Source organism: Anser anser (assembly GCF_964211835.1).
Source record: "Anser anser genome assembly, chromosome: 3".
In the NCBI taxonomy this organism is placed as follows: Eukaryota; Metazoa; Chordata; class Aves; order Anseriformes; family Anatidae; genus Anser; species Anser anser.
The window spans coordinates 122,783,758-122,807,470 of NC_139722.1; the positions used below are offsets into that span (position 1 = coordinate 122,783,758).

General features: G+C 43.4%; 1 protein-coding gene across 6 annotated transcripts in view; it reads right to left on the minus strand.

The window, feature by feature from the left end:
* Positions 1 to 23,713, minus strand: part of MEIS1 (Meis homeobox 1) — a 435,557-nt gene that overhangs the window by 15,873 nt on the left and 395,971 nt on the right. For all 6 annotated transcript variants that reach the window (XM_083828213.1, XM_083828212.1, XM_083828211.1 and 3 more), the window contains one exon: positions 6,643 to 6,719. In XM_083828213.1, the coding sequence (XP_083684339.1) occupies positions 6,643 to 6,719 (77 nt within the window). The remainder of the gene's footprint in view (positions 1 to 6,642; positions 6,720 to 23,713) is intronic.

Here is a 23,713-nt window from a genome sequence, read left to right on the forward strand (position 1 = left end):
CTCAGCTTTTCTAATAATACCTTGCTTGTCTGGCAGCTCTCCAGGGCTGTCTAAGGCAATATGCAAGCTAAACATTTTTCGTCTGATTTCAATATTTTCTTACGAGTAACTATACAGTCTTTTACCTAGCGAGTATTCCTGATTGCTGTAATTTAAGAACAGAGAAATAGACTACAGATGTAATATTATTATTACAATTGGCATTCAAGGTGAAAGGCATAACAATTAGCTAAGACTTAGTGAAAACATAAATGTAAAAATCTGCTTTAAAAGCCCAGCACATGGTATGTTTAGAACAGCTAATTTACCGCACATATTCCGAATTGCTCAAATGGTACAACAATTCACCCAGCAAGATACTTTTTAAACATTTTTCTTGGGGTTTTGTGTTTTTTTGGGGGGGAGGTGGGGAGGTATAGGGTGTGATTTTCACATTGCAAACACCTAATGTCTTATTTTTCTTCAGAATAACAAAATGTATGTGTTCTTTAAACCTGGAAAATAGATTATTTCTTACTTCTATTCTTCGGGGTTTTGTATGCATTCCCATTAAAGAAGCAGTGTTTAAATGACATCTGTAAACATATTCTTGAATTACAGAAAGAAGAAAAGTAGAATAGTTTCCAAAATCTGACAGTGTCTGATTAATTTTGCATTGCTGAAGTTGAGAGGATAATTTGTGAATGTTTTAACATTTACAAGTAAATAAGTACTTGCATTTACTGTATCTGATTACTGAGAAAAGTATTTGTTATGTTATTACACAGATTCAAATTGCATCTTGACCTTTTCTCGTTTAATCTGTTTACTGCAACAAAAGCAGTAATAGATAAATCTGAAAACAAGCGTATATTTTACCCACCTCTAACTAAAGATCCCCGTGTGTGGCACGCTCTGCAAAGCAGCAGAGCGAATGACTTGCCTGTTTATTGTATCCTGCGATTTGGTAGGCAGTGGGGGGTGAAAATCCACCCCTGCATATAGGACCGGCACCTGCTTTTGCTGTGCTCCCTCCTTCAGGCCTCCTCCCCCTCTTACACCCTAAAAATAGTGCTTAAGTGGGACTAAAGTGGCGCGCTGGTCATGTGCTGGCCTTTTGCTCGGGGTGAGTTTCACCCTCGGCGAGGGAATTAAGCAAAGCTGATGTCTGCACTAAATGCCCAGCCCCAACCGAGTTTGGCCACCCCCTCAAGGGGCTGCCGTGGAGCTCGGCCACGTGCATGTGGGAATCACGGGGCAACAGCAGCCTGTGGATTTAGGGTGTCCGGGGTGTGATTTAGATGAGCCAAGCCCCAGGCACGCTGAGATAAATAGGACTTCTTTCCAAAAGGTGGTGGGGCGGAGAGCCGTGCAGCTGCTCCTCCTTCCTCTGCATCTCTCCCAGTCTGCGTTGGATTTTTCATCTTTTATTTTTATTTTTATTTAATTTCTTCGTTATAAAGTTTCAGCAAAAATAACTTCAGCTGTCTCCAAGAATGAGATTAGGGAAATTTGCATTATTTGATCATTTTTTCCAGTGTGTTTGGTTGGTTTGTTGTTTTTTTTTTTTTTGCAAGCCTAGGAAATTATACACAAAAATGACATTTAAAGAAGCCAAGGTCATAAAATCAAGAAGTCAAGAGGTAGGAAACTGTATTGCTAGAGCTGCTTGCATCCTATTCCTTAATCCACTTTATAGGCAAGCAGTACGGTCGTCGGCTCAGGGTATGATTTTTTATAGAGCCCAAAGCCTCAGTCACCACAATGACGGTTATGTTACGAGAACAAATCACTATCGTGTAGAAAAATTGATCTCTACAGGAAATAAACATCATCAAAGTTGAGTGAGTAAGGCAGCGAATGGCAAGAAAATAAAAGCTCCTGGCTGGAGCAGCTGAACGCAGCGCTGGAGGACGGGATTTTTAGCTGCTGCCTTGGACTGCTTGGGAGCTGCTGAGTAAATCCCTGAAACCTAACTTTTCACCAGCAGTTACCAACTCCTTGTGTCTCCCCTCTGTGCCCAGCACTGGAGCTTGGAAATGTTAAATGCCAAGACACTAAAAACTTGGAGTTTCCATGAACTTGGAGATTGTTGGGCCTTTGAATGTGGATAACGTGCCATCATTGTGAGTCAGCTCAGTCCCAAACCGACACCAAACCAGTGGATGGGCTGGACCTGAACCTCCTGCAGGCTCAGTTCCTCACCTGTAAACCACAATACTATGCTCCCTCTTTGCAGGGGAACTGTAAATATATCATGCACATGTATGCATATACAGGTAAGTGGAGGTCAGTGGAGAACCTGGGTATTACAGTGGTAAGCGCTACAGGAAAGCCCATCAGGAATTATTAATTCCATCTTCAAGCATGGTTTGAATACGGCTCAACAAATGAAGCGCTGACGAATGAGGGTAAGATAAAATATTGACTAGCTGCTCCAGCATTGTCTGGTCTGTGCCCTAGATAACACAAGGGCGTTTTGGAAAAAGCAGAATGGAAACACCTAATAAAAGGCTGGCGTTCCCTCGCTTTGGAGCTTTACGAATTTGCAAACTTCATATATATATATTTATAAAATCATTTTAATGCAGTTGCATGCATTCTGTGTAGAGAGAGAGTCACATATAGATATGTAAACACAGAGAGATACATAGGGGCATTATTATACAAATACACAGACCTTTACCTGTGTATTCCTAGGCTTTCATAAAGCAAAACCAAGCACCTGACACCTAATACAGTCCTTGATGAGAATTGACCTCTCTCCTTAGAGTACCATGAGTAATTATTTGCCATTAGTTCTTAACAGGACGAGGTTCAGCTGGGATGCAGTAAACAAGGAAACCGTATAGATTGTTCAATATAGCCTGGCTGGCTCTCAGCTGAGGTAATAAGTGATTGTATCACACCTCCTGGATATTTCAATCACTGAGCGGTGGTTTTTATCACAGGGGAAAAGCACCTTATTAACCTGCACTTCATCAGGTCCCTTCCATGTCCATATATGCAACGCTGTCAAGACTACCCAAGTTGCCCCTTCCAGCTCACGTTGTGGTGCTCTGAACCCCGAAGTGCTGTGGGGTTAAAAGACTAGCAAGGTGAGGACCTGACCAGTTCATTTAGACTGACAAGGTATCGAACTTGGCTACCTCCCTACCTGCAAGAGTTTTTGCAACACAGTAAATGCTTCCCGCTTCCCGCTTCCCACGGTGCGAATACCCAATTGTGGCACAAAAGTGGTCGGTCCTAAGAGGCAACACTGCTGATTTGCAGGCAGAATTGTTACTAAAAAATAAAAAGGGATATGGAGGGGGGAAATCCTCCACATGGGTTACTAAAAAATAATCCAACACACACACAAGAAAAAGGGTCAAGTTAAAACTGTGGTATTTTTAAAGACACGCACCCTCCCACTGGTAGGTTTTATGGCACGTCTCACATCATCACCCCATTCCTGTGACTCCTCCGCCATCAATAGGAGTTGTGTGCATCAAGCCGGGGAGCCCGAACACCGGGCAGGCCGTATGTGAAAAGCACCATTTTTTCGTTACGGCCGAGAACTAAAGTATGCAACTAGCATATACTGTAAAGGCATTCAAAATATGACAAAAAAATTGTTCAAATGCTTTCAATCTGCAGAAAACAAATGCTCTCTTCACTGACTTCTCTGTGGCAAACTTATAATTCTATCCAGAAAATCCAGCATTCCCAGTCTGGGCTAACGACCATGCTACCAGACATGAGTTTATGTTTTTCATGCACATTTCATGTATTCCCACATGCTGTGTTGCTGCCAATAATTTATGACTGATCTGCACCCAGCCTGCCCTTCAGCATTTTATTTAATCTCTGCAACAGTGATTTACAATGACTCATCATTAATACAAAAATGTACATGTGTGTTAACAAGTTGGGAAGAATCTAAGGAGGAAGGCGAAATTTTTTGAAAGTTGTGGCTGAATGACTTATGAGCCTGCAGAAGAAAGGCGAAGCTAAACCAGAAACGATACGTTAGCTCTTCCCCGCAGCGAGCAATTTGGGCAAAAAGAAATGGTTCTCATGCACGCCGCGTTACACAGAAATGTATTTTTCAGGGAAAGGATGGGAGAGGGTTGCCCGCACACCCAGGACCAAGTAGCTGTTGCTCACCCCATGGCCAGCTGCTTCCTGCGTGTTTGTGCAACCTGCGCACTCAGCCACAGCCCCACAGCCCCCTTGCTCTTCTGCACCCTCCACAAACAGCTGGATTACTACACCCTAGCATTTCCATCCACCACCTGTGATTGAAAAAGCCCTGACCGGCTCTACAGTGTTAAATCTTGTGGGGCTGGGGAGGGAAGGGGAATTCTCTCAATAATTTATACAATTGTAACGCCACGGCAGAATTACCAAACGAGCTCAAGCAGAGGAAGCCTGCCCTACATCCACAAGACTTCAGTTATAATGTATTTTGACCTACTTTTTTTTTTTCCTTTCCTTGCACATAAGGAACTTATAAAAACACATCTGACATGAAGCCAAAGTAAAACTCAAATCCGAGGCGGGATGGGTACTAAAAACCGCCCTGGAAAGTCACACGGGACAAATCCCACCAGCTCTAGTTCAAAGCATCCCATGCTCATCATTCTGAAAATCTTTGATGGACCATCCCAAACTGACCCACGTGCCCAGGCTGGATCCTGCACTCAGGCCAGACCCCCTGCCCTTCCCTTTCCCTGTGGTGTTCCTGTCTGAATCTGCTCCCACCTTCACCCACAGCCTCCAGCCTTCAACGCTCACCCAACATGCAGTTCTGGCTGGAAGCTGATCCGTGTCCTCTCCTGAGCTGCTTCAGCCACCCCATGTCACCCAGGGGAGCTGCGCTTCCAGCCTGGCTTTGCTCATGCCAGGAGGATGGAAGTGAGAGGACAGGCACCTGTAGGAGAGGGGGCTCGACACGCCGAGGAATCTGCTCCTGGGCACTCCAAAGCAACGCACGCCTGCTCCACCCTACCATTAAATAGGATGCCTGACAAACGCAGACAGCCCCTACACCGACCAGACCAGACCATCTGTCTTTCAACCACAGAAATGAGGGTATCGACTGGACAAAACCTGGAGGATATAAAGCTGAAACAAACACTATTTTTTTCCTCGCTTGAGCCAAAATACTGCAGTTTGTGTTTACTTGTAACACGTATTTTATGTTTAGTGCCTTTTATTCCTCCATTTTACAGTATCTTGGAAGCCTACTTCACATATACTAAGTATTTGGTATTTCCCTTTATTCGGTGTCTTAAAGGGCTTCAAAAATTGATCTCCCAGGGCTGCTGTGGGGTCACAGAAATTGATAACCCTTACAAGCTATGCTTATGTGAGCCCGCCTGCGTCTCCCAGATAGTGCACTTTGTAAATTAATCCTCCAAAGGCAAATATATTGTAAGTAGCTTGTTATCTCTAAAGTACTAAATTGAAGAATACATGGGATTATATTGACAGAAATTACATTTTCTGTAATGGGGTTTAATATATCTGAAATCTCTCCCATAGGCTCCCACTCTCTCTAACACAGGAGGGTTTGTTAATGTAGGTGCAATGGACATCAAGACCAAATTTATTCACCAAAATGGATTAGGCCATGTAATCAGACCTTCAGTAATATTAATCTCTGACACTTACTGAACGGAAAAAAATACTTTTGTCTGCAAACTGGCATTCCTCCCTCCCTTTTCCCCAGCAGGCTCGCCGTTCGCCTTGGCCATTTTCTGGGTATTACTTCAAAGAGGATAAGGTTTCCCATCATAAACACTAATCTAAAAATATTAGGACAATTAATTAGATACACTTAGTTTTACAAGGTATTAGATTGCAATACACTTCAAGTATGACACTAGCTCAGGGACAGCGGGATAAACCTGCATTTCGGTGCAGGAACAAAAGGTAATAAATCAGACATTTTTTAATGTGTTTGCTGTTGTTTTCACACTTGAATCACAAGTAATTTTCACTGGGGGCCTTCACCACATCTCTGAAAGTTAGCAACTCAAAATCCACTGCACAAACAGCACGGATCCCAATTTCCTTAAAACAATCACTACTACAGCAAATCAGGGGCTCCAGCAACCCTCGGCCAGAATAAATAAATACACTTGCTCCACACAGTACTTCAGCAGGAAAGAGCCCAATTGTCCTCAACGTTTGTTCAAGCTTTCAAAAACTGAGTGTTTTAAACAAACCAATAAATGGATATAATGATGTCAAGACAAAAAGAAAACCCCACCAACAGCATTAAATAAAAGCATGACAGCAGCACAAAATAACAATACAGTCTGCAGAAACGGGGCCGATTGCCCATTTTTTCACCCAGCTTCTCAATGACAAAGTTCTCCAAATGGATGTGGCTCTCTATTGAAGAGGACACATCCTCATCCAGAAAGGAGGACTGGTACCCAGATGCAAACCCACTGAAATCGCTGAGAAAGCGATGGGCAAGTAAAAACTGCTGGTTTTCTGCAGCAGCAAACCTCCTAGCTCCCATCACGGAAACCACTCGCCTGGCTCTACCACTTTTGCATCGATAAACTGCTGGGGGAAGCAGACAAGGCAAGGTGTGTCCTCAGAAATGCAAAGCGTTAGCTGGAGAGTGCCAGCAGCCGTATAGAAACACTAAGGAAAATTACTTACCAATTGTTCACTTGAAGTATAGTGAGCCCTGTGTCTTGTGCCAACTGCTTTTTCTGTTCTTCTGAAGGGTAAGGGTGCTATAAGACACCAAAATAAATATATACATTTAAAACAATGTATTTTTTTTGCCTAGTTTCTATTAAAACAAAACACAGCAACAAAACAACAAAACAAAAAGCAACAAAACAAAAAAAAAAGAAAAAAAAACAGAAGCATGACATCTGTTATTGAAAGGTGAAAATGCTGAGGTGTGTCACTCTTTTATAATTATTAATGGGCTACTACATCACTTAGTTAATGGCAGTAAAAGACAAGCCAATTATAAAGATTAGTGAAGTGGAAAAATAACTACTTAGGATACTGGCAGTACCTTCATACTCAAGAAGGATATTTGTTGCATTAGATGGAAGTTTTTACACTTGTCTTGAATGAGTGATTAGAGTCAAATCACAATTATTTTTTTTGTGTATTTCACAAAACAATGAAGAATGCGATATAGCACTTCTCCAGGATACTAAAATGCCCTGATGATTTCTGAGATAGTGAAGACAAATCTTGCCAGTGCCCCAAAATAATTTGCAAATAAGATCAGCATCCTGAACATAAACAAACGCCTGCATTTTGAACACAGGCCAACACAAGGTCAGCGATCAGCACATTTTTGCCTGACATTAACATAGCTGTGCTGCACTAATCCTAAGAGACAGAAAATAAATACTGGTTTAATTGAAGATAATGTTAAAATTAAATCATAAGTTAAGTTTCTTGTGAGAACTTGATTGCTTTCTCAGAAAATTCACTTCTGCATGAATACAGATTGCTTAATAAATCAACAGCAAGAACCACATCCAAGTTCGAATTTAGAAATGACATTAGCAATATCATTTCTATCCTTTCCCTCCATGTAAAAACGTCACTGTCTCGCAAGGAAATGGCCAAACATTACAAACGTAGCAATCCCCAGGAGAAACCCTGCTCTGGCTCACAAGTCAGAAGGCTCCTAACTTGGACGTGCAAGTGTCAGCGCACATTGACTCCAGATCTGGGCTGCTGCAAGGCACTTCATAACATTTCAATAAGATCACTTGATAAAACTGTTTAGACCTACCCAAACATTGCATTTAACAGTTGTTTGTCAGAAAGCATTTGCTGTTATACACACATCCGTTTTTTCCCAAATAGGCCCATATTCTTTGGATGTATTCTTCAGCATAATATTACAGGAGATGTAAACTGAAACCTTGTAAAGTGTAAGAATTTAAAACCTCATAAAAGTCAGCGATCTTATTGGGACCGTAACTATTTAGCAGCTTTTATATACTCTTGTAAACAGCTTAATCTGACATCTAATGGCTCCGTTGCAGGGCTGAATTACTTCACTTCACCAAATATGGATTTTTGCTGTAGCATCCTGTTGCCCAATGTGCCCATTTCAAAGCCCACTGCCATGGCCATCAGCTCCAGAAGACACGCTTACCCTGCCAAACACGGCAGGGACCTTTCCATTCTTCCACAAACACAGTTCTTGACAGTAAGCCCGCAGATAACCTGCGCATCTGTAAACAACCCGCTCTACTTTGTGCATGGATGTGAAAGAGCTCCACAACCACAACGGGGAGGGGATTTCACTTCTTTTTACGGGTGATTTGCATTTTACACATGCTGAAGTCCAGCATGAATTTTAGAGTCTGCCTTATATACGTGTTCATCCCCAACAAAGTCATACTTGACTTACATCCATCTATCTGAACATTTTGCTTCTCTTCAAAGAAAAAAACTACAGAGACAATTTGCAACATTTTCATCTTTATAGCTTGCTTCCCGTTTCATTACTTTGCTATCAAGCAAGGACAAAATTATACTTTTTTTCTTATTTCACTTTGCCACCTTACATGTGATCTAATTTTAAGTAATTGAACAAACTGTGTCTAATTTCATGCAGCAAGCAATAATTACTAGACAGCCTCTAGCTATTGGAATTGAGAACTCTGTCTCCATTAAGCAATTTTCAATTGTTCTGGACTTTTTTCCAAATAGACAAGGCTGGATAAAATTAGCCATCAGAATAATACAGTCACTGTAAAAATAATTGCTTTAAAAGTCCCAAACCCCAAATTCCTTAAATTGTGGGATGTTTAAGGTCATCTGATTTTTTTTTCGGTCTCATAGCCTAGCACAGCATAAACTTTTAATTTAATAAAAATCTATAACTGGCAGAATCACGTGGCAGCCACGACTTCATGTCGCTAATCCCTCTCAGCTGAAGGTTCCCAATGCGGCAGGCTTTTCAACTACAACTGGGTGTGTTTAAAATATCTTAAACACTGGGCATCCTTATTATATAAGCTTTCTGCAGATCGTACCAGTTGTTCCTTTGTAGGCTAAAAAAAAAAAAAAAATGACTTGACAAAGAATCAGCAGGCCACAGGCTAGGTTGCTATAAAAACATTCAAAGCCTTGTTGAATTCCCACCCACAGGGCTAGGAAGGCCTGGGCTACAGGCAAAGGCAGACATCACGTTGCAACAGAGAGAAAGGGGGAAACCCTGAGAACTGCCATTTTATGAAGAAATAGGAAATTCACTCAAAAGTGCTTTTGCTGATCTTTATTTCACCCAGGCAGCAAAAACAGGCACTCTCCTAAAGCTTTATAATGGTTTGTTTAAAGACATTCAGATATGTATGGCTTTAATTGGGTATTTGCATGTGTATATATTTTATATATAATATTTGCATGTGTATATATATATATATGGAAGTGTGGTATACATACATATATATGTGGAAGTGTGTGTCTTAAAACAATGCCCTGATTCCCGTTGGCAAGTATACCTATCACTCCAGATCACTTTGGGATATCAAAGCAAATTGTACCACTGTTCGATAAACAGTGACTCGAGACCTTTACTTTGTTGTGTACATTAGCTCCTACCATTATCTCTTAAAAGCTTAATTATTTGCAAACAATTGATCAAGATGGGAATTTGAGAAAAGATATGCTGGACCACCGGGAGAGCTGCAATGCATTAGGAGAGCAAACAGAATTACCTTTAGGTCTTACAATAAGAATTAACGATTGGGACCGTGCATGGGGCAGTGCAAGTAGCTGTAACGCTCTTGCTGGAGTGTTTTCCATTTGATCTGCATTAACACCTCAAGAGCAAGTGAAAGCCATAAAACGGTGATTACGTATAAGAAGGCTGACCCTCCTTCCCAGAACCAGCCTGGGGATGCTGGAATACTGCAGACAGGTTTCTTGCCAAGGCCAGAGAAAAAGGGCAAATCCAAGAGGAAAAATAAAAAAATAAAAAGGAAGGAAGCAGGCACATTAAAAAAAAAAAAAGGCATTTGAAAGAATAAGGCTGACAGCAAATGACTGAGTCCAGCTCCGATATTTTCTGATAATTCCTGCTCCTTTGGATTCAGTAATGCTCCTGGAGCATTATGGAGCTGCATCCACCTAACAGTATGAGCCCTACTGCTTTTCCCTTACCATAAATCTAACGCTGAAATGTGGATTGTTTGGCACCATTAATGTGTTTTTGAGGCTCTGTGGTATTACTTTTAATAATGACTTAGTACAGAAGTGATTGCTTAATAACACCATCAAAGTCTGCATGCAAATGAAAATTATCCTTGGGGGATTTGCCCAGGGTAATATGAACAGTTAAGGAACATTTGAAAAGGTAAAAATAACTATGCAAAATATGAGTCAGAGCAGTCATTTTAGCAGTAACAAAGAAATCAAAGTGACAGAGAGAAAAATGTAACTTTTCATCATATTCTCTCCTCACTGTTTTATGAATGGTATTTAGAGAGCAGCAGTCTTAATGAAAGCCCTTTTTTAATGCAGCCAAGATCACTTTCAGCAAAACAAACAATAAGACTTTTTTTTTTTTTTTTTACCACCTTTGACTACAGCCAGTGGGTAAAGTCTACAGAATATACAGATGGAAGACGTCCAAGTTCCTATCTTAATGATCCTCCTTGTCCAAACGTACTCCTTTCATCAAATTTTCCACCACAAGCTGCCCGTGCTGGATGCCGGGACAGTGATAGACTTTATCTTATCTGTGCTGGTAAAGAAGTATCAATAACACTCCCTCCCCTTCTGACTTGCCCACTGGAGCAGCACATCCTAATGGTCACAGAAAGGTTGAAAACAATCCCACATGGGGCTTGCTGCTGAGATACTGGGGGGCAAAACTGCCCCTTCCCACCCCAAGACTGGTCATTTGGGGCAGCACAGACACCCAACCTGCCAGCTGGCCCCACCAAAGCCCAGCGGCAGGAGTGATTTCCCAACACAACGTGGCACACTGTGTTATGAGGGGCAGGGGAAGGGGCCGGGGAGGAACTGATCTAACACGGGGAGCGGTGGCAGCGCTCCAGCATCACCCTTATCACGGCGGTGCTGCCGCTTGGCTGAACGCGCTGGGAGAGCCATTTCGGAAGTGCTTTCATCCCCTTCCTCCAGCCCTCTGCCTCCTCCGGAGCTAAGTTTAATGCACCAACACGAGATGACCTTGAGCTAAGCTCTGGTATGCGATGGGAGAGAAACTACCCCCCAAAATTTACACCCTCAGAAGTCCCTATTAACCATTTTCTGACCTCAGCAAGAAAAGAAAAATAAAACCACGTTAATTTAACATTTCTGAATGGCAACCCAGCCTGCACCTAACTCGGTAACTGGAATAAAGCCCCCCAGTGACATGCTGAACCCTGAATCCTTGCTTTATCCAAACTCGTGCAGGGTCAGCCAATGCGCCGGCGCAGCGCTTGGGGGCTCTCCCCTTCCCCTGCCTCCTCCTGGCTTGTGTTTGAACTGTTTACATTGGTCGCAATCAAATTGATCTACGATATATATATTTTTTAAATATCCATAATGCTTTCCTATTGTCTCTTAGCTTTATGAATTAGTTTGACTGTCCCTGTGAATGCCTTTTTGTCTCCTGACTGCACGTTATCAAAGGGACACTTTGTGCCCACCATTTGCATTACAAAAGCAGTGCATGGTGCAGTCTAAGAACATAGCTTGAATTTATAGCAGTTGAGCCCTGGGTCCTCACACATACTGGACTCAGAAAGAATAACAGGGGCTCCTGCCTTCGCCAAGTAGCCAAAAATGTTTGGATCACTATCAGCGAAGTCACCAGACTTCACCTGCTTCCTTCACTCGCCATTCAGAGGGAGTGATACAGAGACTGCGTTCAGCCTGCTCACCTACTCTGCAGGCTGCGGGGATCACAGGCAGGCTCTGTGACCTGCTTTACATTCAGGCCGTAAAAAGTTGCCAAGTTGACGTGAGCTGCTACGGGAAAAAGAAAAAAAAAATTCAACTCAGAAGCCGAAAACTTGATCCTGTTTATCACATGGGACTGGCTCGCACGCTGGAGGAAACACTAAACACTGAGCAGGAAGCTGTTTTATTGGAAATGCATCTACTAGGATAGGAAGAAAAACCCTTTGCAAAGTTTGCACAGTCTTTTCCTTGGCTGAGAGCGGTGAGTCAGTCTGATAATGCTGTTGAAGTGTTAGCTGGCTTCGGCATTTAAAACTCCTCGTTGCTTTTTCAGCGCAGCAAGAAAACGCAGTCCATATGACACGGCCCTACTACAGACAAAGCCAGCCTTTTCCTCTTTCAAAAGAAAATATTTCCTCAACTTATTATAATAGCTTAATATCCCTGCAGTAAGATTTTCATAGTGTTACTGTTAATAAATCCTGGTGCTGCCAGAGTTACTGAACTGCTAACTGTGATCGCAAAACCAACAGGCGTGCTCGGTCTTGTAAAGTTAAAAATGCAGAAAAACATGCAGTGTGACACATCCCTTGACTGCTGCATCTCTCCACTACTACAGCAAGGCCATACGTCACAGCTTGACTTCTGTGTGAGCTGATCCCTGCGAGGTGGGCTCTGAGATGCTTCCCTTACAAAAAGGCTTTGCAGGCAGCTTTGGCAACCACGCCAGAAATAAAAGGGGGAAAAGAGGCAGAGTCAGACTCTCCCGAGGAAAACGCATGCTGTAAAGCACAGAGCCAATCCCCCCGAAGTTTTAACATCCCAACATGTGCTCGCAGTGCGAGCTGATTAAACAGGGCTGGCTTTGCTTTTGCAGGCAGGGGGCTGGGAGATGGGGGAGACTTTTGATTTGTGGGGGCTGAAGACGGGGAAGAGGTATGGGCAACAGCGACACTTTTTAATGAAGGAGTTGTGTTGGGGGGGGGGAAAAAAAGCTCTCTGCTTCTCTTATTTCCCATTTCCCCTTTTGTAAATAATTTTCTTGCAAGAGTTGTCTGTGAACAACTTTTGGCATTTGCTAACATAAATATCCTTTCCAAGGCTGATGGAGAGGCATGGTATGGTTTTGGATGCGCTGCCAATACTTCTCTGGTGGCCCCATCAAATTATTCATAATGTGAGCACTCATTAAGGAAAAAAAAGTTCAGATCATCCCTCGCACAGGATATTACAGAAGTCAGAAAATGGAAAAACCTTTTAACTGACCTAATCCATCCCCTGGCTGCTACAATATTATTCCTTCCATACCATATATTATTACCCGCTGCCTTTTCCAGTTCAGCTCCAGCTAGTCCAAGCCGTGGTGCTCCTGCTATTTCCTTTTGGAGACACTCTGATAGACCTCAATGTTTGGAGCTTGCTCCGGCGCATACCAGCTTGCAGCTGAAGCTGTGTCCATGCAGACACTCCCCCGCCATACCAGGGTAATTGAGTGGAGATTTTCCCATCTCGTACATTCCTTTAGTGCCTGGATGTATGTGCATGCAGAAACACACGCGGGACTTGCACACACACATCAGCTTCTCTTAATAAGCTTAAGAAGTGATTTTTTTTGTTCTAGTGTCAAGACAATTTGTGATAATGGGACATGGCCAGTGCACTTTCCCTTTCTCTGCCCTGTTTTTCTTTATTATCATCTTATTGCTGTGCCACAGCCTAAAAATAACCAAGGACGGGGTAATTAAAGCAAGTATTGCATCCGAAAGATCAGCAAAACTGTCTTCAGCACAGCACTTGACTGAAAACAATGAAATATTACATCCAAGTGACACCAAAGTAACTGAGGAAATGCACCATCAGACTTCCAACCACATTAGAGCTAAAATCCACATCCTATAAATGACGGTTTTTAGTTAGAAGGCCACTGAGATGGCAGGAAGGTGAGCTGCATCCCTGCACGGCATCCCAAATCCCCCCTGCCTCTCCTGGGTGAGCGGCAGGGAGGGTTTTTTTTTTATCTTCTTCTGTCCCCGGTACGTTAAAGGAAACCCTAACTACCTGGGAACTCCATAAAAGTGCTTCTGTTGTTTTCAGAGGCAGCCTAACACAGATTAGCTCAGGTAAGTATCTCCTAACCAGAAGCCTTTTCTCAGCAATAAGTCACTGTCCTTATCTACCTTAAATGACTTTCTAAACAGGTGGGCTCGGAAATAACTCCACAATCTCTGCTAAACGCCAGCGCCAGCGGTTGTAATCCCACAGATCTCCACCTAAAGCTTTTATTTGTGCTTTCTGCTGGCTTTCTCAGGCTGCCTTTGGCATTTCAAAATGTACGTGGGGGATAAAAACGCCCCCACTGCACTGTATCCATCCCCAATGGAGTGACAAGGGAGAAGGAGCAAGGTCCTGAACGTCAGCCCCCAGCTATAGGATGGAGCAGGAGCTTTAGGGAGAATCCTTAGGGAGACAGCACCCCGAACAATTTGGGAAGCCTCACGCCACATTTTCCCATGGAGGGACCAAGCAGCCATGCAAAAGAAGTTCAAGGCATCACACTGAGGTGCCCATCTCCAGTGCCAACACAAGGCAGGTTTTACATTTGAATGTTTTCTATTAAAAAAAAAAAACCACAAACAAACAACAACAACAAAAACCACACTGAGGAAAGAAATGAAAAGATATTGCTGCTATTTTGCAACGCCGCTTTGTTGGCATGGAAAGTCCTTGAACAGATGCCCCGTCCACCATTAAATATTCACAACGTATCCTTGTAAAAGAATAAAGCCCGCTCAACTTATAAGCAAAAACACAATGTGTTCTTCATTAAAAAAAAAAAAAAAGATGCATTTAAAGATCCAGGAGGGGGAAAAACAAACAAAAAAAAAAGCTAGAGAAACACCACCATTCTCAGAAGAAGCAGAGACTCTTGGAAGTAGTGCACATTCTCCGGCGTTAATTTTCCCACTTAAATTACAGTGATGCAGTAGCCTCATCTCATTAGAGATCATTGTCCCCAGTAGACAGTTGTGTTTATGGGGGATTCTTGCTGTTCCACACCTGCTGCTCAGGTTGCTACGTGATCAAGCCTGCATACAAACAGCAGTCTTGAGGTTGCTGGACTGCAACTGATGAGCCCGGGCTAATTCAGGGGTGATTATGTAGTTTACTGGACCACTAAACCTCTTTAAGCTTGTAATTACTGCCTATTTGAGTAAAGAACATTCAAAAGCAATTCACTGCATCATGCCTGCCACAGCTGGAAGCAGGCTGCCAGCAGTCTGCGGGGACATTAAAATCTGCAGGGACGGGGATTCAAGCACAGCTCGTAGGCACTCACGGCAGCAGCGGCAGCCAAGTGTGTTCACATTCCAGCTCACCTTTTCTGACCAGGCGTACTATTAAAGGTGCAATGGAAACTATAGAAAAGCAATAAAAATGACATATAATGGGGCATAATTGAAAGAACTGCATTTTAATGACTCTCCCCCTCTTCCCTCTTCTCCCCTTATATTGGCTTTAAAAAAAAAATAAAAAATTGAGCCTTTTTGTCATGACAAGGGAAGGCCTTTTGCAAAATGGGAAAAGAGCTGTATCCATGTGAGCGTTTCTCTTTTGAAAGTTGGGGGGTTTTTTCACGTTTTGAAGTTTTGGGGAAAAAAAAAAAGTTCCCTTGCCGAGTGCATGCAGAGTAATTCTTATTATGTATTTGCCATCAATGACAACGCGCAGGCATCTCAATTACTGAAACTTAATGAAAAACTCCAAAAGCATCCTCTCACCACTGCATCACTTACAAACACAGGGAAATGACCCAAACCACCACATTGCAAAACAACTCTGCCCTGCACAGGCACACAAAAGTCAGGCACACAACCTTATTATAGGCACGAGGTGGGTTTTTTTTTCATAATAAACACACATCCCTCTGATTCTTTTGAGTTTTGAACCACTCGAGACCTCATTTTCAAGTGTGCCTCTGCAGCTCTCAACGAGTGGGAAGTTATTAATAGAAGGAACCTTGGTTTTGCACAGCTAGGAGGCTCTGGGAGATGGGGATGGAGGAAGAGCAGCAGATAAAATGGGACCTGTGACAGCAGCTGAAAGGTTGGTAGTGGTGATTTTCACGACTGAGCAAACTTCAGGTCCAGCCAGGACTGCTGTGGCAGGGCCGGAGAAGAAGAGCAGTGGCAAACCCCATGGAATGACAAAAGGAAGAGGCCAACGTTGCTGCCAAGCCCTGACACCGCGTTGGCATCACCAGGAGCTCCAGAGAGGTGGCCACTGCTCGCGGGGCTCTCGCTGGGGAGCTCCCTGCTCGAACCTCCCTCTGGGTTCCTTTCCCCAGCCTCTCCATGAGACCATCTCCCTCTTACCTCAATGTGTGAGGTCCGGGAGATGGCCTAACGAGCTGCACCATTAACTACCTGCATGAAACCTACTTCAAAGCCTTGCTGGACATTAGGATAGCACTCATCAGTGTCGTCTCCCTTTTCTGCTGACAACTGCCACAGCTGCCTGGGAGACCGGCGCACGTGAAAAGCAAAAATCAACAAGTAAACTGAAATAAATCATTCCTATTGATACAATTAACACTCGACTGAAGGTAAATTTAAGGGATGGAGCCTCTTTCTCTCCTCATTTAATAAATTACCTTGTTTTAAAAAACATGGAGATTTCATCTATAGTAATAATCTCACTCTGTGTCTAGAGAGGGAAAGAGAAACAAAACATGCCCGCGTGAGCATGCTTCTGTTAACAAACATCAGCTTTTAAAGGAGACTACAAAAGAATTCAGGAAGTTTATTCTTAAAAAGCATGTAAATTCCCAACCACAGCAATCCTCTCACTACCCCACCTGAGCTCCAAAGAGACACAGGCTTGTATGCTATCCAGCCATCGCTCCTATTAATATTCATTAGGAAGGTCGACTTGCATTTCCATAAGCTGCAAAGGTGGCAAAAGAAACAATCTGAATTCTTTAACACACAGGCATTATCAATTCAACGTATGCCAAATAGGAGCGCATACAGATCTGAGGAGGAAAACCAAATGCCATTTACCTGTGCTAGAGCCAGCTTTCACTTTCCAACACGGAGCGAGCCGTTTCAGGCTCTCTCGTTTTACTCATCCCAGCTTTTACATCCCTGGCAAGTTCATTCTCCATTATTTTTACCTTTAACATCAAAGTCCCTCATAAATTACCTTCATTCCGTAGGTCTAGAGTTCCCCTCTGTTAAAATGGCCCGAGTTCAGTAAGATTGCATATATGAATAATACAGCCAAGCCTCAACTCTGCAAACTTGACTAAGCAATTCTGCTTTCTGACTAGAGAATTCGTTTATCTACACAAATTCAGCGTGTGAAATCTCTTTGACTGGCTTCAGGGTGCCGAACTGTGCAGAAACACAGACTTTCTGACCAGCCTGGGCTAAAATTTAACTCCAAGAGATGAACTAAGAAGTCTCCAAAAGAAAACAACCGCTCTAATTAATTATTTACCCTACTTAGCAAAGAAACCTGGCTGATAACACTAATGAATTTAAGAATGAAACAGGCATGTGTTTCCAGGATGATATTTACATGTGCAAGGACATGAACGAAAAAAGTAGGATACGGATCTCCCAAGAGCCAGGAAAAAACAGACACTGATTCTCCCTCAGATCTCTACATTTAACCCTAAATTAACATGCATTTGCCTACAAGTTCACCATACATTGATTCCTTTCTTTATTCAAACCTCATTAAAAAGGATTGGATGGTCTCCAGGATATGACTCTTCCCTTTTGAAAATCTGCTTGGATTGAGAGGGCTCTGCTAGCAAAAATAACCTTTTCCCTTCCAAAGTCAAGGCAGCTTTTCCTCCGCTGACTGCAAGGAAACTTTTGTAGAAAGTCAAGCAGCCCTGCTTAGAAGAAGAGGGGGAAAAAAGGCTCTGTGTAGCCCCAGATGTCGGGGTTTAAACCTGTGGGCAACACTGAGGATATACCTCAGTGTGGTGTCTTCTGCAGGCTGATGGATTGATAAAGCCAGAACAGTGGGTTTTGGAAAGAGCTTTTCAAAAGCCAGAAGAGTCAGCCATGAGAAGCCCATGTCTGCCCCATCCTCAGCCAGAGCATCTCCATCCTCTCCCGTCTGGTCTCCTTCGAGGTCCAAATACACCCGCACCACTCACGTGCAGATGCCTGCACAGGTACTGCCATAAAACAGACAACCAATGTATTTGGAAGCAACAGCATTTAGACTGCATGTCACTTTCAGCACATTTACGATATGATGGCTGTTAATAATTTATGAGGATAATACTTAATCAATTAATTCAGATTTCAATACCGAGCTCAAAAGCCCCTCTCTGCTTCCCCCTCGTTTTCTTTTATAAAGACCTAAATGAAAGTAGCCAAAGACCAAAAAAATGTCACTACTAACAAGTCAGAAAGTAAGAAAGAGAAAGTAGGCACGTTTGATCTTGTTCTATACACGAACCTTTCGAAGATGACTACTCCAATTAAAAAAATGTAGGATTTATCATTTTGATGATACAAAATGATGAACTTGACTATTATATGCATATATTTTGCTTAATGGCTTCATTTATTTTAATAACAAAGAGAAACTGGATCTTTACAGATGAAAGCATTATTTCATGGCTTCAGTGCAATTGGGATTTTTAAAATGTGATGTTAACCAAAATGTGATAATAGATGTTCTCAAGGGCCCTATTTTATAGCATTCTATGCAGAGCCCAACTCTACGTGAGACATTACAAACATGATGTTTAGCCCTATTTTAAGGAAGTAGAACTGACTCCGGTGTCAGAGCCCCCTGTAATTGTTTTCCGTCTGCTGCTTGTTACCTCTGAGCAGTTACTTTTGCAGCAAAGTGTGGCTGTAGAAATACTGTGACGAAGGCATTAGCTCTCTGAAGACTTCTTATAAAATGATATTAAAAGGCACCATTTGTGTGATTTTTGGCTGGTCTTTGGGACAAGAGCGTGAATGCAATATGACTACTTTATATAGAGCAGGCTGTCTTGAAGGGCCTGCTGACATCCAGAAGGAGAGGGAAAAAAAGATACTAAAACAAAAGATGCTAATTCTGCTACCATTTTTATGTCAGTTAATTCCTAAGATAGAGTTAATTAGAAACACCTCATCAAGCTTGATCATGCTCTCAGCCATTCTGAGGAACTTCTCAACTATTCCACTTTTTTTTTTTTTTTTTATTTTTTATCTCACTAGACTGAAAACAGTTGTTTCAGGCAACTGCGGCACTTGTGCAAGTGCAGCATTAAGGATGCTCATGCTGCATTTTACACGAGTATATACTTATTTATGCACACAGGGGTACGCGGGCATGCAAGGGTGTCAAGGTAATTTTGCACCCTACTACTTCCACCCCCAAAGGCTGGGACACAACCAGAGTTTTAGGGAAGACAGCCCAAGATGGCACCTTGTGATTAACGGCTGTATCTTCCCTGGCTGGGCGGCAGTGAGGCCCCGGGTCTGATCTGCCAAACATCCCCTTCGTCTGCGGCCGATCAGCAGATGTAAGCACATAGGCCCTGTCAGGTTGACATATCATTCCTACGACAATGTCAACGAGTATTAATGTTCAATTATCTGTCCTAGAAATAACCCTCGCTTTTATGCATTGTGTAACTGGGCGCATGGCACTGCAGTAATGCAAACGACAAGGGCAGAAATGCCCGCGCTCACCCAGTCGCTCTGAGCTGGCTTTCCAACATCGTGATGACATTGCCTCGCGGTACTGAGTGGACGTCTTCCCCCTCCATTCACTCCCCCTTTTTTTTTTTTTTGGAAAGCATTCTGCGAAGACCCCAAAGACCTTTATCCTCCTCTTCGTGTGTTGCGCATCACCAGCTCCCATCAGCATGCCAAGACACACTCAGAAAAGACTATTTTGAATTTCACGCTCGTGTGCAACCACAGAGAAGTCGCTTGTTTGCTTTTATGGAGGGCCATGCGCTGCCTGATACCTGACAGCCCCTTTTTACGCCCCACACTCAGGTATCTATCATTTACCACAAAACACAAATGTCAACAGTGGCTTCTTCCAGCGCTGCATCACGAGCAATTCACGCCCAGGCTGAAGGGCTGGAGCAATTTGTCCAAGTGACGCATTACAGCTTCCTTCTGTCAACAAATGTTCAAAATGAGACCCCCAGTAGGGAGATGGCTTGAAGAACAAACACGAGATCATTCCTGGCATCTTTTCTTATTGTTCAAATATTAAAATTATCGATCATTTCCACAGAGGCCAAATTCAAATCAAGCTCTTGGAGTAAAAAGCCAAGCGAGTATTTCTTCTCCTAAATCAGCGCTCCGGGCAAATTGCCGCTCATTTGAGTAGGCTGCAACGGCGTTTGCATGATTTTTGTTACTATGGCACAGCTTCCTTGAACTAACATGCAAAGGTTATCAGCTGTAAGTTATGCTTGCTAAGTCTTCTTATACAACTCACAATCGGAGGGAGGGAGTGGGAGGAAGCAGCGTGATAACCAGTGCCAGCTTTGAGATAAAGCCCTGCGCATAATCTCTGTTTATTTAGACAACCATCTAACCGCAGCACCGGGCGCAAAAACAACCCAGGTGGACGGCTGAGGGAATTTCTCCTGCCTTATCATGTCTGCATTATATTTTGGGGGTAAAGGGATGCAAAGTCCTTATTTTTTCAAGATAACTGAAAATTTAAATAATCGCTAAGTTTGAGGTTTCATTGTTTGGATTCGCTTGGCTGGTTGGGTTTGGTTTGCTTTGTTTTGGTTGGAGGGGAGACGACTGTAACAAAGCACATTTTATTCTGTGCTTTTCTATTTCTAGAGGTTTTGGAGAAAAAGAGTTTGCCGTATCAAATTTAAGGATGAAGATCGCACTTTGAAACATTTCCCGCCAGAGGGGATTTGGGGGTATATGGAGTAAATACACGTATCATGGGACCAAACCAGAGCAAATGCAGATGATAGTACTATTTCTCCTGCCGTTCAAGCCCAAAGTTGCCTCTAACATATGTAAACTCATTTTCCCCCCCTTTTTTTTCCTCTGATGATTCACCCCACTGTTTCCTCAATCATTTTAGGTAGGGGGAAGTGATGAATGCTGCTGAGTGCCAGGTGTTTTGGTGCAAGATGAATAACCCCAAGGAGCAACCTACGCTGAGCCCCAGGCTCCTGTCAGCCCTATAATTGATGAGGTTTTCACTGTAAGGGGTGGGGACTGGGACACATTAAGGCTCAATAGGGGAAGTAAAGGGAACGAATTGACTCAGCAACTACGCCTTTTACCATGGCTTCTAATAAGGATAAACTGATTACTGCCAAATGTACTTTAACATCACAGGGAGGGGGGGAAATCAATTTGCTCAAAGGAAATAAATGCAATACCAGAAGTTTTTTAAAAGCGAACTTTTATACTCGAAAGTGTAGCAGCATGTTTCAGCCAGTACCACTTCTTTCCGAGTTGCCATTTGCTGCCAAACCAAAAATGAATTTGCAGCCTTAAAATGCAAGGACTAAAAGATGAATGCTGCAAAATGATGGCTATAAAGCCAATGTATCTTTTTCTAATCTCGTTCTCAAATGTCCCATGACTTTTATAACAAAGATGTGTGCTGAAACGCTCACCCTGTATTTCAAATGTCGGTTTTATGTCAGCATATTTTTACAGCAACTTGGAAGGCTGATGCTCCATGGTTGCAGTAGCAGATGGGGCAGGAAAGCCAGCTCCCTGCCCATCCCTGCTGCCAGGGCTGACAACATAAGGATCCGGCAACACCCACGATGGGACAGGACCACGGCCATCCCATGCCACCACACAGGTAAGCCCCAGGCTCCTGGCAAATGCATTTCATCTTTTGCATCACACAAAATAACTCAAGGAGGCCAACGAGGTACATCAAAATGATAGAACAGGTAAAGACAATTTTCATCACCAATGCAAGAAGTTGCTAAGGTTGGGGCCGGTGCTGGGAGCGATTTGCCTGCACACCCAAAAACCCGCATATCATTTCTATCATAGAGATTTGGCTGCTTTGCCACTGAGGGCCATCAGCTCGAGTGTGCTGCCACGAGTGGCTGGCGGCTGCAGCAGCCGGTGAGGATGCTGCCTGACGCTCGGCGGCAGCCCTCGTCCCTGCGCCTTGTCTCCATAGCAATGATGCTGCTGGACGTGGGCAAATGGCAAGGGGCTGCCATCGCTCAGCCCTGGCCTGACAGCCTTCAGGATGAGCCTCCCTCATCCTTCCTGAACATGCAAACAAGCCCTCAAAAGGCCCCTGAGTCACAGTAATCTGCCCTGCTGCCATGGCGGCATTTTGCTGCCGGTCGCAGCGCGTGGCCGCTACACCTGGCAGAGAGCTTTTGTTTGGCTCCTGGGTGAGTTCTCACATTTTAGGGAAAAGGAAGAGGAAAGAGAGAAAGGGGAGAGATGGAAAGGAGGCAGCAGTACCCAAAAGTAAAATACCAGAGATAATCAAGGAACACAAAAATGGAAGGAAGAGACATCTATTACATAAATGGCAGTGAAATAGGAGCACTGCGAGTTAATATTTGAAAGGCACACACCAACGCTTCCCCTGCAAGGACTCCAACAAGGCATAGGGATGTAATTGCCGAAGTCTAAAGCTGCCTTAAACATTAAACATAGCAGCTGTATCTAACACAGGAGCGAGCGCCCAGGGTGACGTCAGGATGGCAGTGAGGTGCGGTGGCCAACGCTGCCAACCTGCTGCTCTGCCTGGCGCCCACCTTGCCATGGGGGGGACTGATGTGTTTGCCCCATACTCCTTCTGCAGGTGGCACAGACATTGTTACCTCGGTCTGCCACCCCGCCGCCGCAGTGGGAGGATGGCAAGACACGACAAAAAGTTGTGGATGGTGAATACCAGCTCATCTGGAGCTAGTCTGCCGAGTTGGATTAATCACCATGCCGCTATCTGGGGAGGATTTCTGCACGGGGCCAATTTTTACTCATCCCACCTCTGCAAACTTGCCCCGTTGCAACCGCAGCGTTTGCAGGAAACGGTGAGAAAGGTCTGACTTGGTGGCTTCCTCGACCACGTGCCTTGTGCTTCACTTTGAGTTTAGCCCCCCCAGAACAACCCGTCTGAACAGCGACACTCTGCATTGCACAAGCCCTCTCAGCGTTTGGAAAGCCATCTTCTAATAATCTTTAATTTAGACTCACTTATATGCTACATTTGCTAGCGATCACATTCACTCCCTGGCCATAGCCCCGTAGCGTGCAACACACTTGCGATCCTTGGCAGCCCTGGAAAAAGAGAATTCAGTGCTCGATCGTGTTAACAACTGATTGACCGTTCCAGAGACACAAGTACGCAACTCATCTTCCAGGGCCAACGTAACGCACAGGAACAACTAAACTGAAACATATAAATTCCATATATGCTTAAAAATATTATTGTCTGTAATTTAATCTAACAATATTTCTAGGCCTATAACCTCGCACGCAGAGGCAATTTCCCAAGCATTAATACTTAAATGGGTCATATGCACCACATCTGTCATTCTGTCCTGAAGTCTATGAGGCACAACCAAGACTCTGCAAGCCTATTGATTTTTCTAGCATTTGCTTTAATTTACTTAACCATTGAGAAATCCATCAGTACATAAAGGGCAACTGTCCATTACTGCCTCATTTGCAGACGTTCTTTCCCCTGGTTTTTTTGGTAAATATTTCCCCTTAAATCGCTGTGTGTTTACAGAGTAAAAATGAATCCGGAAAGTGCTCACACCTGTTTCTGTTCAGTAACTGCTGCGCCGAGGTATATGTAATGTGCTTAAAGATAGAATAAATAT